Here is a 15,298-nt window from a genome sequence, read left to right on the forward strand (position 1 = left end):
TCTTTTGCAGTGTTGGTAGCAATGCAAACTGGTGCAGCCACTCTGGAAAACAGTATGCAGGTTCCTCAAAAAATTAAAAACAGGACTACCCTATGACCCAGCAATTGTGCTACTAGGCATTTATCCAAGGTATACAGGTGTGCTGTTTCGAAGGGACACATGCACCCCCATGTTTATGGTAGCACTATCAACAATAGCCAAAGTATGGAAAGAGCCCAAATGCCCATCGATGGATGAGTGGATAAAGACGATGTGGTATATATATACAATGGAGTATACTCAGCAATCAAAAAGAATGAAATCTTGCCATTTGCAACTACGTGGATGGAACTGGAGGGTATTATGGTAAGTGAAATTAGTCAGAGGAAGACAAATCATATGACTTCACTCATATGAGGACTTTAAGAGACAGAACAGATGAACATAAGGGAAGGGAAACAAAAGTAATATAAAAACAGGGACGGGGACAAAACAGAAGAGACCCTTAAACATAGAGAACAAACAGTGTTGCTGGAGGGGTTGTGGGAGGGGGGATGGGCTAAATGGGTCAGGGGCACCAAGGAATCTACTCCTGAAATCATTGTTGTACTATATGCTAAGTAATTTGGATGTAAATTCTAAAAAATAAAAAATAAGATTAAAAAAAGAATTCAGTTATAAAAAGACTTTTTCGGATATGGAACATTTCAAACACACACAAAAAGGTCGAGACAAAACCCACCGCCAGCTTCCAGAATCATCACCACATGGCCACTAATGCTTCATCTCTACCCGCCCCACCCCACCTCCCTTCCATATTATTTTCAAGCAAATCTCAGACATCATGATATTATTTGTAAACATTTCCAGATGTAGCTTGGAAAGTGAGAACTCTCTTGAAAATATGGCTATTACCATGTTAAACATAACCAACAAAAATCCCTTAAGATTAAATATTCAGTTCAAAGTTCAATTGTCTCTTCAATGTCAATTTTTACAATGTATTTGTTTAAATTGGGATGCAAATGAGGTTAAGGTGACTGGTTGATATGTCTTTCAAGTTTCTTCTAATCTATGGCTCCCTCCAGCTTTTTTTTTTTTTCTTCTTCTTGTAATATAGCTGTTAAAACAGTTCTGGTTTGAAGAGGCAGTGATACAATGAGATCATTTCACAACCCTGATGAATGAATGGCTTTGGGCAGTGCACCCTGGTGGGCCAATGCTGCGTGTCTCCTGAGGGAAGAGCACAGGCTGCTGAGGAGGTGGCCTTGCGAATAAAAAGTAAAAATCAGGGGCACCTGGGTGGCTCAGTCAGTTAAGCGTCTGACACTTGGTTTTGGCTCAGGTCATGATCTCACAGTTCGTGCGTTTGGGCCCCACACTGGGGCTCTGTGCTGACAGTGCAGAGCCTGCTTGGGATTCTCTCTCTCTCCCTCTCTCTCTGCCCCCCCCCCCCCACCTCTCTCTCCAAAAATAAATAAATGAAGTTAAAAATAAATAAATAAAAATCAGCCCCAAACAGGACCATGCATCTGTCTCTAACCACCATTTATGAAAAATACTGGAGACAGAGGAACAGGTTCAAAGTCACCACAGCAAGTCAACCTGCAAAATCCAGACCTTGGGGAATGAAACAGGATAAACAACCCAGTTTCTTCAACAAGCGCACTGCGAGAGAGGAGAAGGGACACAGGCTCTAGATTAATAGAAATTTTACAGACTTGGGTCACAATCACAACATGCTGCCTTTAGTTATATCCTGATTCACACAAGCAAACAGGCAAAAAGGTATAAATGACATGAGCATGAAGATGATTGGGCAGTTGATGGTGTTGAGGAATTATTGTTAATTTTTTCAGGTGGGATAATGGTATTATGGTTTGATTTTTTTTAAGTCTTTGTCTTCTGCAGATATGTTCTGAACTATTTACAGCTGAAAGACCCTGGAGTCTAGGCTTTGCTGCAAAATGGATGGGAAGGGAAGTGAGTTGTGGCCATGGGCTCTGGCTTCCTTGTGAGGTCATCATACTCTATTCTGTCTGTAGGTATATCCTCAGGTCCCCATAAAGAATCACTTTAAAAATGTCTTTGTGTGTTTTTTATTTTGTTTTTCTTATTTTATCTAATTCTTTTTTCTTGTTTTTAATGTTTATTTTGAAAGAGAGAGAGGGAGAGAACGAGTGGGGAAGGGGCAGAGAGAGAGGGAGACACAGAATCCGAAGCAGGCTCCAGGCTCCGAGCTGTCAGCACAGAGCCCGATGCGGGGCCCAAACTCACAAACTGCAAGATCATGACCTGAGCTGAAGTTAGATGCTTAACTGAGCCACCCAGATGCTCCCTCCCCCTTTTTTTTAATTTGAGAGAGAGAGAGAGAGCAAGCTCAGGGGAAAGGGGCAGAGGGAGAGAGGAAGAGAATCCCAAGCAGGCTGCACACTGAGCGTGGAACCCAACATGGGACTAGATCCCATGACCCTGGGATCATGACCTGAGCCAGAATCAAGAGTTGGATGCTCAACCAACTGAACCACCCATGTGCCCATGTTTTTCTCACTTTATTAAAAATAGGAAGGACGGGGGCTGAGCGCAGAAACAGCAACAGAAATGGAGCATTGTCTTCTAAGCCCTGTATTTTGAGACACAGACGATGCAAACCTTGCAGGGGCCAGCCCCGTGCTGCACATTTCTGTGTACCTTCTCCCATTCGATCCTCAAAATGACCCCTCGAGGTCAGCTGATATTTGCCCCTGTGTTCAGATTGGGAAGCCGTTTCCTCCACCTCTGGCCTCACCCTCTGTGCTGGCAGAACGAGGTGGGTACGGGGCAGGCTGGGAAATCCAAGCTGGGAGCTGACCCTGGCAGGCAGATTTGAGCTGCTTTCTCAACCGCTGAGCTTCGGTGTTCTCGACCGTGAAAGGGAAATCAGGAAGAAACCACATTTCCTCATCCAACAAGTGTTTACTGAGGCGGGTACTGGGCTGAGGACACCTGAGGTGAACAAGAGTCCAGCCCTGGAAGGTCACCATGTGGCTGGGGACACGGAGTGGTGGGGGGAACTCAGCAGCATCCTGTCGACGCTATCCTTCCAGAATGTGCCTCTGGCCCTGTCCACTTCTCTCCATCTCTGAGGCTCCCCCTGCATTCCCTGTGCAAAGTCACTTCCCTGCCCGGGTGCTTGATCATTTCTACTGCTTATTCCCCGCTAGCACGCGTCAAAATCTGAAGTGATCTTTATTTAACTGCTTGCTTATCAGCTGTCTCCTGCGTTAGAAGGTAAGCCCAGGGAGGGCAGCTGTCTGTCTTGAGGGAGAAAGCATTCAGAGGCTAACACCCCAGGCCTGGGAGCCAGCCTGCCTGAATTCAAATTTTGGCTCTGTCACTGAGTAGCTGGTGAGCTTTCCCTGTGCCTCACCTTCCTCACCTGTAATGCCAGGATTATAAATAGCACCCACCCAAGAGGACTAAGGCGAGGGCTGGATGCCGAGCATCTGGAAATACTCAACAAAAGCAGGCCGCGCCTACTGCTCAGAGGTTGGCCCACGGTAGACAGACACTTAGTAAATATTTGTTGGGTAAATTATAACATGTGATAAGGGTATCAGCAGAGATAAGCATAGAGGAGTGACACCTAATTCTCGCTGGGGTGTGTGTAGGGATGAGGATCATGGAAGGGTTCTTGGAGGAGGCGAGGCCTGAGCCGAGACTTTTAAGGATGACTAAGAGGTAGGGGCTAGAGAGGAGAAAGGGCACATCACGTAGGGGGCACAGCATAGGCAAAGGCCCGGGGGGGGGGGGGAGAAATGGCTTTGGGCGGGCATCACGGAGCCTGCGTCGGTGTAGGATCAGGGCTGTGGCCACAGGAGGAACACAGCAGGGCAAACTGGCTAAAGCCGGGCGCTGTTCTGGAGGGAGAGACCCCGCCCCAGGGTGTGGGGACACAGTGTTCCCAAGAAACGGTCTCCGACATCTGCAACCCAGGGCGCGGTCGGATCCCCTTCTGCCCAGGGTCGTGCTCTCGGCCTCACCGTAGGCGCCAACTATTTGCTTGTGGCCAACGCCCTTTACCTGGAGAGTCTTCTCCCAGTGCTGGCCCACTCTTGCTCCAGAGCCAGGCATTCCCCCCTCCCGCCAAAAAAACCTTCTTGGGACAGGTGCAAGGCGTGTAGACGGTGACCAGCAAACCCCCGGAAAGGACGGAGACACAGAGCGTCCCCAGCAGGAAGATGAACAGTGGTGCTGTATGGCAGAGGTCAGGAAGGGCTCCCGAGGGCAGAAGCTAGCGAGCCAGATGGAGCAGTGATGACGATGATGCTTATATATGCCTAGGTCCTGGCTTCTAGATGCCATTGCCCAATAAAAGGAACCAGGGCTCCCCAGAGAAATGGCTGATTCTAGGGCTTGGGGCATCTTGAGGTGCTAGAAAGTAAGGAAGTACTAAAAAAAAAAAAAAAAAGAGTGATGGGGACGTGTCAAAAAGACACAGGAGCCAACACAAGGAGCTGCTACTGGCCAAAGCTGGAAGAATTTGAGTAAGAAAATAAATAATGTGGTATTGGGTTACAACCCCAATACACACAAGCCCATTCCAGTAGAAACGACTGAATAAACAAACACGTGGGGAAGAGAGAAATCTTCCCCACAGAAGACTTCCAAAGAGTCTACATTCTCCTCTCCAGGGGACCAGGAGCTGCCTGCCACCCCCCTGCCCCCAGAAGGTGACCTCAACTTAGCGACTTGCTTCCACACAGGGCCTGGGAAGGGAAGTGGTCACCTGACGACGGGGGAGCGTGGCACCCATAGCTTAACCAAGTGAGGAAGGTCAACATCACGGGTGGTGTCATGTGGCTGACGTGTTCCCCACCCCGCCCAGGATACGAAGTGACGAGGGGGTCGCTCGCTTTGTGCTCTTCTTCCCCCAAAACCCGTCTGATCTGTATACACCCAAGTCAAGGACTTGCCCTAAAACACCTGCCCAGTACTCTGCAACTGTCATGGTCAACCCAAACAAAGAAGCCCGAAAAACCGTGACAGGTTTTCTGCACGAAATGGGGTCTCCTGGATGGAATCCCGGAACAGGGAAAGGTCACCAGGAAACACTGCTGAATCCTCAAGAACGTGTCAAATTTAGTTAATAGCAATATGCCAATATTAGTTTCTTAGTTTTGACAAATCACCGTGGTGACAGAAGATGTCAACAACGGGGGGGGGGCGGGGAGGGGTACAAGGGAACCAACCGGATACACTCTCTTTGCAACATTTCTGTAAACCTAAGATTATTCCACACTAAAAAGTTGACTTCAAAAAAATGCTCATATATTATTTACTATGTGGGAGGTACTGTTCTAAGCACTTTACATCATTTAATCCCCTATAAGGCTATTTCACTCTCCCCATTTTCCAGATGAGAAAACTGAGGCCCAGAGAGGCAAAGTAGCGTGCCCAACAGCACCCAGAGCTAGCATTCAAATCGAGGCACTTTGGCATCAGGGTCCAGATGGGGCTCATATTTTCCTAATTGCAGCTGCTGCTTCTTGAGCATTTGCCACATTCGAGAGAGAAAGGACAGGGTCAGAAGGAGTGAGGAAGCAGAGGCCACGGTGTTTGGAGCGCAGCGTTGGGAGGGCAGAGATAGGCACGTGTCCTCTGGCACCACGTCTGAGGCTGACTCAGGAAGGCAGGTGACAAATAATAGGCTTGGGAGAAGGGGGCAGGGAGGGAAGACTATCTGGTTTTCTGACAGGCGGGGTGACCCAGACTGCCATCTCTGCCTCTCAACGGCTGTGTGGCCTCAGAGGCGTCGCTTAACCTCTCTGGGCCTCGGTTGCATCATAGAAAATGGGCTGACACAACAGTACCTTTCTCACGGGCCTGTGGCCATGGTTAAATGAATTTTATACATGTGATATGCTAAGAATAGCACCTGACACATCAGAAGGGCTCAATAAATGTTAGCATTATTATTGGATAATGAGTTCCCTGTCAAATGTGGGTTTAATGACAGTAACAACTATTATTTATTGAGGCCAACACTGCCGTCAGCATATTAACTCATTTACTACCCAAAATAACCCCGCAGAGTGGGCATGTCATTACCCCATTTTACAGAGGAGGAAAACAGAGGCCCATCAAGGTTCAACTTGTTTAAAGTCACACAGCTTGTCAGACAGCAAGGATTTGCACCCAGTGGTCTAACCACACCGCCCAGCCTTGACCCCCTTCACTAGAGTCACTCCCCAGCCACAGCCACACCACAGAAGTTGTGTGGCCAACGCTGGGTGTTTTGCCTGCCCCAAAGCCACGCGAATGCGTATCTCCTGACACTGGGATCCCGCTCAACGGCAGAAGAGCACACGTCGGGCATCAGGAACCTGTAGTAGATCCCAACAGACCCTCACGGACCCTGCTTGCCCACCTCACACACCAGCCAGGGCTATTCTCACTGAGCCGAGGGGTCACGTACTTGAAGTCACGGTTTTACATCCCTCTCCAGCTGAGAGGGTGAAGGTGAATGCGTGGATGTGACACTGGTGACCCGGGCACTTGCAGCCTTATGGGGGAGCTGCCAGGAGCGGCTGGCCAGGGGTGCCCTGAGCAAAGGCCTTTGGCTGAGAGTGAGGGGTCAAAATCTAGCCCACGACCTGCCAGCCGAGTGGCCACTGAGGGCAGGACACGTCCTGTACTTTTCCACCTGCGGGCCACGCTTTTCCAGTTCACACCTGTGGCCAGGTGTGCAGCTCGCCAGCTCGGGGGGCCCCAGATTCCTTGATGTTTGTCTGCAAAATGCCTGCCCCTGTGCGTCTAGGGGACAGAGGGTCCCAGAGCGTTCAGCACATTCTCAATAGAGCTTCCTGAAGGCTCACGGCTTGAGGGGGCTGTGCCTGAGCCCAGGGGTGACGCCGGAAGCCTGTCACTCGTGAGAAGCGGCAGGACTCCGTGGACTTCTCCAGAGGCCTGAGGTATGAGACCACGAAGCCCCAGACAAACAAGACCCAGCAGGGGCGCCTGGGTGGCTCAGTCAGTTAGGCATCTGACTTTGTCTCAGGTCATGATCTCACGGTTCGTGAGTCTGAGCCCCGTGTCGGGCTCTGTGCTGACAGCTAAGAGCCTGGAGCCTGCTTCCGATTCTGTGTCTCCTTCTCTTTCTGTCCCTCTCCCACTCACACTCTGTCTCTCTCTCTCAAAAATAAAGGCTAAAAAAAAAAAAAAAAAAAAAAGACCCAGCACTCGTGGGACGCAAGGGTGGCAGAGGAGGCAGGGATCTGAGGACCACTGGAAGAGCCGCAGGCTTTTGGGGTGAACGTTATTCTCACTCTGCCATCCTCTCAACCTTGGGGGCTGTCAGGGAAGAGCCTGGGACAGCAAACACTCCCAGGGCCCCGTTCTAAGCACAGACCTGAGCCAACTCTGCTACCCTCCTGGGCAGCCTGGGAGGTGGGCGGTCCGGGATGACAAAACTGAGGGCAGCAGATGCCCAGTGACGGTCCAGACCCTCGGCCGCTGGATGTTGGACGCTAACAACACCCAGCTCACAGCTGCCCCCTCTCCAGGGAAGTTTGGGGACCCCCGCATCCTCCTGGGGGGGCCCGTGGCCCGTGAGGGACGGATGCGCCAGGGACAAAAGTCTGGCCCCTCAAGTGAGGGAGGAGCACCCTGTGGTGTGGTCCATGCTCCAGATGCCCGGGGACCAGGCCTACGCGTCACCTGAGACAGCAGCCTCACTCAGTTCATCCCGCTTTCCTTACAGACGCGTCCTAACACCATTCTGTCAGCACGTCAGGGGCCTTCGACGCATCCCTATCTCAGGCTCTGTCTCCGGAAAATACGACCAGAGACACTGAGGCACAGAAAACTGGTGCAGGTGGCTGGTCGGTGGCCGGGCCGGGCCGTGACCGCGAGCAGGCCCGGGCAGGCTTGGGGTGCCTCTCACCTGTAGCTGCACGGCTCCGGCCCAAACAGGCACGCCAGGATCAGCCGCTCGGCAGGGTAGCCCATCTCCACCAACTCCTGGTTTGGCACCTGCGAGAAGATGTTGGTGGCCTGCAGGAGGTACCACTCTGTCACGGCCCGGGTGGCGCTGGTGAAGTTCCGGAAAGTGCACACGGTCCCGTTGAGGCTGCACTGCAGAGGCCGAGAGGGGTTCTTGTGGGCGCAGGGACTGCGGCAGGCCCCAGCCACTGCCCCAAGGGCAAGGGTTTTGCCAGCTGCCCCTCCCCTGGCCGCACCTGGGCGTTGGGCCGGTGGGGAATGTGTTTCCATGGTGCTCACGATGTTCAGGGGCTGTCCCCGCACACACAGTTGAGCAGTCACAGGGACTCCCACGCAGTCGCCCGACGCCCCTATGTGTGGCCTCGTACATGACCGAATACACACGTGCACACGGACACACAGACAGACATCCGCTTCCTGACCTCCGCAGCCACGTGATGTCATGGTCCCGACCACCCACCCACCCCCACACACACACACATACATATCCAAACTGTCTCCCTGGTTTCATGCTCATGAGGAACATAGACACACCTGGACCCTCCACTTCCCTGACTCCTTTTCTGGCCTCGTCCCAGACTTCCCGGGGCAGATCCCTGGAAGCCACATGGACCACAGAGGACTCAAGGCTCCCTCCCCCTCATAGCAGGTGAGGAAGGACCTGGGCCTTCTCAGCCCGAGCCCTGGGAAGGGTGCAGGGGCCCCACCACGAGGTCCAGGTCACGGACTTGGCCCCAGCACTCTGGCCTCAGCCACTCTGCCTCCACCAACCCTCATTGTGGGCCTTCCTTCTGGAAGCCCGGAGGCCGGGAGGAGCTTCTCCACATTCTGAGATGGCCCTCCCCAGGGCCACTGTCCTCAGGCCCATTCCTGGAGGTCTCCTTGTCTCTCTGGGAGACACTCTGTCCCAGGATCTATCACCCTATTTGATTTGTACAGCAAGCCTACCCGTCATCATGAAGTAGCAGATGTATCCCCATTACACGTGCACACGCAGACCGCAGCACCGCGAGCGCGCACAGGATCCCCACAAGCGCACACGCGGACCAGAGCACCGCGCGTGCGCACAGGATCCCCACTACACGCGCACACAGAGCCTGGCCCCGAGAGCTGGTGCAACCAGCAGGAGCAAGCCTGCCTCACAGATGAGGAAACGCACACAGGAAGCCCGGTGACTGCGCCAAACAATGGCAGGGCACCGGGTCAGAGCGGGCGCTGCGGAGACGTGCGCGGAGCCCTGATCCGGTGGGGGTCGGGGCCTCCTTCTGGGCAGTGTTTGGCCACAGCCTGGGGCGCCAACCATCAGCGTCACCAGGGAGCCTGTTAACAATACAGATTCCTAGGCCTGGCCCCGGAGCTGCCTGATCAGATTGTTCAGGAGTGGGGACCAGGGATTTGTACAGGTCGGGAGCTCCCTAGAGTTAGAGGCACAGACAGGGACCCTTGAGGTGGGCACACCTGAGGGCATCCCAGCGTCCCAGCGCAGGGCAGGTACACTTGGGCAGCTGACTATACTGCACAGCTCTGGGGTTTTCACCTGCCCAATATTTATGCCCTTATCTTTTGATAGTAAGACCTTATTTCTCCTTCAGGAAACCACCCTTTCCCGCTCACTCAGTCCAGGTGATAGAGGCAGACATCACCCCAGTTCCAGGGCACATGACCCAGGATTGACCAATCATGACAGCCGATTCTCCAGCCCACAGTGATTGGTTTAAGGGTGAGCACGTGACCTGATGAGTGGCTCCCAGGACTTTTCTGGGGCTACTGGGAAAGAGGAGTTCTGTTTCTGGGGAAAGTGCTGAGCTAGTGTATGTTTGGCTTTGCCAAGCCCCTCTGCATGGAGAAAGCCTGCCAGAGAGTGAAATCAACTGGGAGAAAAGCTGCACAAAAATGGGGAGAGGCAGAGTTCTGATGACAGCATTTAAATGCCTGGATCCAGCCATACCTGATCCAGTCTCCCCTGCACTTCTTAGTATATGAGCCAGTGAATTCCATGTTTTGCTTAAGCTAGTTTGAGCTGGGTCACTGGCATCCAACAGTGTCTTGACTAACATACCAGCAATTTATTTCTATTTTGAAAAAAGCATTGGCGAATATACAAAATACGCACTGACTTCCAGCTTGCCTTTCCCCCAGCAAGACCCGGGCTATTAAAGGAAAGAAACTCCCATCAGCCTCACTGTGTAGGGTCCATTGCTTGATGTGTGCCTGGGGCCCACTTACTAGTCTCATGGCCACTTTGCACGCCTGCGCAGTGCAGGTCCTTCCTGGTGCCGAGCCATTGTGGTTGTCTCCAAAGAGGTCAAGGACCACTGGATGATGGGGGTTCTGTTCGTCGATAAGGACCAGCGGTGTGTAGTTCCAGATGGTGGAGTTCAGAGCCTTAGAAGCGTTGCCATAGCTCTGCTCGGGTGCCAGGATCCTCTCCAGGACTGCTTCCATTAGTTCGTCCAGATCCTTCAGCAGATGCTTGACTTTGGAATACCTGGGTGGGGAGGGGGCCGGTCAGGGGGGCAAGGGCAGCGGTGAGGCAGAGAGCCACGGCGGTCTGGGACCCACCCTTACGCCAGCGCGGCTGTCACCACGTGTGAGGACAGAGCTCTGCCCAAGCCCCTGCCTCTCTATCCACCCACCCAGGCATCCATGCCTCCTTCCATCCATCTGCTCACTTATACATTCACCAAGCAGTTCATGAGCACCAACCGTGTACCAGACACTGCAAAGCACAGAGGATACAATAGCAAACACAACAGCCGGAGTCTCTTTCCTTATGAAGTTCACATTCTAATGAGGAAGACTCATAACAGCTCATGGTTAGTGATTGCTTCCCATGTGCCGGGTGCTTCTGATGTCTTACTTTATGTATAATCTTACCCACAATTCTGTGATAGTCCCCATGTAAGGATCAGGAAGCCCCGGGAGTTGCTGTGATTTCCCGAGCCCATCCCACTGGCGGTGGGGGGGGGGGGGCAGAGCTGGGACCAGATCCCGGATTTGGTGCAGTGGGCATGCTGTTTGGGCACAGGGGTTCTGATATCTCCCTCCCAGGATGGGACCAAAAATGCAGAGAGGAAGGGCAGGTCTGTGATCCTGAGGTCCTAATTCTCCATTGGAGACTGTGGGAACACGAGTCAATGTCCAGAAGGAGAAGGTGGATGGGACTCTGGGGCTGGGCTCCAGTACCTTCTCTCAGCCCCCAGAGGCTCCCATATTGGAAATGGTCCATGCCACGGAGTGTCCCCACCGGCCGCTCTGGACCCGATTTATCCAAGCCCCTGCCCCACAGTGTGGTCACCAGGGCATTGTGTGTGAGCTCTGGCTCGAGGACATCCCGCAGGGGTGAGTGTTAAACGCTGGCCACAGGCCCACGTCCCGGTACAAAGGAGTATAGTAGCCAGAGCTGACATGGCCTTCAGACGTGACACCTCTTGTCCCCTGACCATCACACCAGCCACCTGTGTGTACACAGGAAGAGGGGGAGCTGGGAGGAGCCTAGGAAGTTCAGGAAGCGGTGGGCTGTGGGGAGGGGGGCTGCTCTTACAGCCTACGTGTCCACAGCTGCAGTCGAGCGTGGTGGGTTACTGCATGAGGTCTGGGTTCGAATCCTGACGTGCCACTTAATATCAGTGTGACCTTGGACAACGTAACATCTCTGAGACTCTGTCTTCTCTTCTACAAAATGGGGGGGGGGGGAGGATTAAAATATTTACCCTGGAGGGCTGTCAGGAGGATTCAATGAAGTGACACCTACAAAGCACCCGGAAGAGTGCCTGGACGGGGTGGTGGTGTTACAAGGATTATTTCAGGTTCTCCTGAGTAGCCCCAGGGATCCACCCGGCAGGCAGGAGCCCTACTACTCGAAAGAAGGGAAGCAGGAATTCCCTTTCAGCACCTTCTTTTGGACAAGAATGTTCTCTGTGGCTCGGCCGTGCCGGCCCTTCCATCAGTTCCAGGCTCTGTCTCAGCCCAGGCCCTCGACCTGTGCCCTCCACTTGGAGTGCTCTTTTCCTCCCCCCAGCTACCTTCTGCTCAGTCCTGGGGGGGAGGGGGGGCATGCTTCTCTGACTGGCCCCTGCCCCTCCTTGACCCTGACTAGGTCAGGTCCCTCTGGGTGTCCCTTCCACAGGCCTTGCCATCAAGTGGATAAACAGTGGCACCTCTGGGGTCAGATAAGACCTGGGTCCAAATCCCACCGTTGTTTGCTGTGTGTCTCTGGGCAAGTTCCCGTACCTCTCTGAACCTCCATTTCCTGACCTATAAATCAAGCGAGTATGGCAGTCCCCACCCTTAGGGTGGTTGTGTGGGTGAGAATTACACAAGTTAACCAAAACATCACTCCACATACTGCCTGGCGATCCGTAAGCACTTGAGGTACTGTTGCCATATATATTTTTTATCATCACAATGATAATTGATTCAGTATTTAGGGAGAAAAAGATGAGTGTCTGTTTCCTCTGGTAGGCTGTGAGGAGGGCAGGGACTTTGTTTTATTCACCGATGTGTTCCTAGTGCCTGGAACAGCCCAGGGCACACGGCAGGCGCTCAGTAACCGTGTACTGAATCAATACCGGGCACTGGCGGGCCTTGAAGGCAGCAGCCACCAAGTACTTCTTAGGTTCTCTTTAAAGATTTTATTATTCAGTAATCTCTACACCCAATGTGGGACTCAAACTCACAACCTCAAGATCAAGAGTTGCATGCTCCACCGACTGACCCAGCCAGGTTCTCTTTAAGCCTGGGAAGTTCACGGAGGCGCCTGGGTGGCTCAGTCGGTTAAGCATCCCACTTCGGCTCAGGTCATGATCTCACGGTTCATGGGTTTGAGCCCCAAGTCGGTCTCTGTGCTGACAGTTTGGAGTCTGGAGCCTGCTTCGGATTCTGTGTCTCCTTCTCTCTCTACCCCTGTCTCTCTCTCTCAAAAATAAGTAAACATTAAAAAAAAAAAAAAAAAGCCTAGGAAGTTCATGAATTTTGAAATCTACTTGCTGCAAAGGGATGAAGCAAACAGGGAAAGAAAGAAAGGAGAAAAGAGGGTGGGGAGCGGGGGCAAGGGCAAGAAACAGGGAAGGAAGGAGAGAGAGAGAGGGTGGGAGGGAGGGGGAGAGAGGAAGGGAGGGGGGAGAGGGAGGGAGAGGCGGGGAGGAAGAAGGGAGGGAGAGCCAGCGGTGAGCTCCAGGGACCACCTACTGGAAGGGGCTGGCGTTGCAGATGGTGACGGCGGGGAAGTCCATGGTCTTGAAGCCGATGGAGAGGGAGACGCTGACCTCCCAGCTCAGGTAGGTCTTGATGAAGACGCCCCACTCCCAGCAGACGAGGGAGGTGAAGAGCAGCGTGATCAGGAACCACATGGCCTTCTTCTTGGGCCCCTCGCAGATGATGCGCTTGGGGCCGTGGGTGTTAGTGTTGTTACAGTACCACACCAGCAGCTCCTTGTACGTGTAGCCGGGGCCCTTCTGCAGCCGGTGCAGGCACTTCAGCAGGTACTTCTTTATGTGCATTGTGGCACCTGCAGAGACACAGCGGAAAGCCAGGTGCAACACCGGTCCTGCGTCCTGGGCTGTCCCAGTCGTGGCCGGAGTGTGGGCACTGGAGACAGGCGGAGGACAGGGCTGCACACCCCAGCCCTCCCTCCCCACCCTCCTCTCTGCTGCCTTCTCTTTCTCCCACCCCTCCCTCTCCCCTCTCTTCCTCCTTCCCTTCCTGCTATCATCCACCCATGCGACTAACTAAAAAGCATTTATTGAAAGCCTACTGTATGCCAGGTACTGAATTAGTCTCTCTGGACTCATTGATGAGCAGAACAAACAAAGTTTCTGCCATCTGGGAATTTCTAGCCTGGTGAACAAGTTACTTACACTCTTGACTCCTTAGGTACCCCCATCTATAAAATGGGCATAATTGTACCTAATGTACAGAGTTGCTAAGACAGTGAAACTAGGTGATGCATCCAGTGCCTGGCCAGACTAAGTGCCCAACATATCTGCTACCTTTATTACAAGCCACAAGCGGGCGAGACGGATGTTCATCAAATAATCCATCAAAAAGGCGTAGTTATATACCCTACGACCAGCAATTGCATTACTAGGAATTTACCCAAAGGATACAAAATTGCTGATTTGAAGGGGCACATTCACCCCAATGTTTATAGCAGTGCTATCAACAATAGCCACATTATGGAAAGAGCCAACATGTCTATCAAGTGATGAATGGATTAAGAAGATGTGGTATATGGGGCACCTGGGTGGCGCAGTCGGTTAAGCGTCCGACTTCAGCCAGGTCACGATCTCGCGGTCCGTGAGTTCGAGCCCCGCGTCGGGCTCTGGGCTGATGGCTCAGAGCCTGGAGCCTGTTTCCGATTCTGTGTCTCCCTCTCTCTCTGCCCCTCCCCCGTTCATGCTCTGTCTCTCTCTGTCCCAAAAATAAATAAATGTTGAAAAAAAATTAAAAAAAAAAAAAAAAGAAGATGTGGTATATAGGGGCGCCTGGGTGGCTCAGTCGGTTAAGCGTCTGATTTCGGGTCAGGTCATGATCTCACAATTTGTGGGTTTGAGCCCCACGTCCAGCTCTGTGCTGACAGCTCAAAGCCTGGAGCCTGCTTTGGATTCTCTGTCTCCTGCTCTCTCTGCCCCTCCCCCATTCCCACTGTCTCAAAAATAAACGTTAAAATTCTTTTTAAAAAGATGTGGTATATGTATATATACATATACATATATATGTATATGTAGACACACACACACACACATATATATACAGAATGGAATACTACTTGGTGATGAAAAAGAATGAAATCTTGCCATTTGCAATAATGTGGATGGAACTGGAGGGTATTATGCTAAATGAAATAAGTCAAAGAAAGACGAATATCATATGACTTCACTCATATGTGGAATTTGAGAAACTTCACAGGTGAACATAGGGGAAAGGAAGGAAAAATAAGATAAAAACAGAGAGGGAGGCAAAGCATAAGAGACTCTAAATACAGAGAACTGAGGGTTGATGGGGGCGGGAGGTGGGTTAAATGGGTGATGGGCCTTAAGGAGGGCACATATCGGGATGAGCACTGGGTGTTGTATGTAAGTGACGAATCACGGGAATCTATCCCGTGATCTATCTATAGCACACTGTATGTTAACTAACTTGAGAATTAAAAAATATGTAGTTATAAAACATGGTAGGAAGGGTTGGGACCCCGTGCTCTGAGGTCCCAGAGGCAGTGAAGGGTGGTGGCGAAGAACGGGGACTCTGGAGCTGACATGTCTACTCTGAATCTCAGCTCCGCCACTTTTCTAGGTGTGTGACTTTGAGCCAATCACCTTCTCAGTGCCTCAGTTTC

At 52.2% G+C, this 15,298-nt stretch overlaps 1 protein-coding gene across 2 annotated transcripts in view; it reads right to left on the reverse strand.

Annotated features, from left to right (window-relative positions):
- Positions 1-15,298, reverse strand: part of SCNN1B (sodium channel epithelial 1 subunit beta) — a 62,376-nt gene that overhangs the window by 10,288 nt on the left and 36,790 nt on the right. For both annotated transcript variants that reach the window (XM_025916785.2, XM_086692752.1), the window contains exons 2-4: positions 13,153-13,471; positions 10,189-10,450; positions 7,904-8,094 (exon numbers count right to left, since the gene is read on the reverse strand). In XM_025916785.2, coding sequence (XP_025772570.2) covers positions 7,904-8,094; positions 10,189-10,450; positions 13,153-13,463 — 764 coding nt within the window. In that variant the 5' untranslated portion in view covers positions 13,464-13,471. The remainder of the gene's footprint in view (positions 1-7,903; positions 8,095-10,188; positions 10,451-13,152; positions 13,472-15,298) is intronic.

Source organism: Puma concolor, chromosome E3, assembly GCF_028749965.1.
Source record: "Puma concolor isolate L17-30 chromosome E3, mPumCon1.1.hap2, whole genome shotgun sequence".
Taxonomy (NCBI): domain Eukaryota; kingdom Metazoa; phylum Chordata; class Mammalia; order Carnivora; family Felidae; genus Puma; species Puma concolor.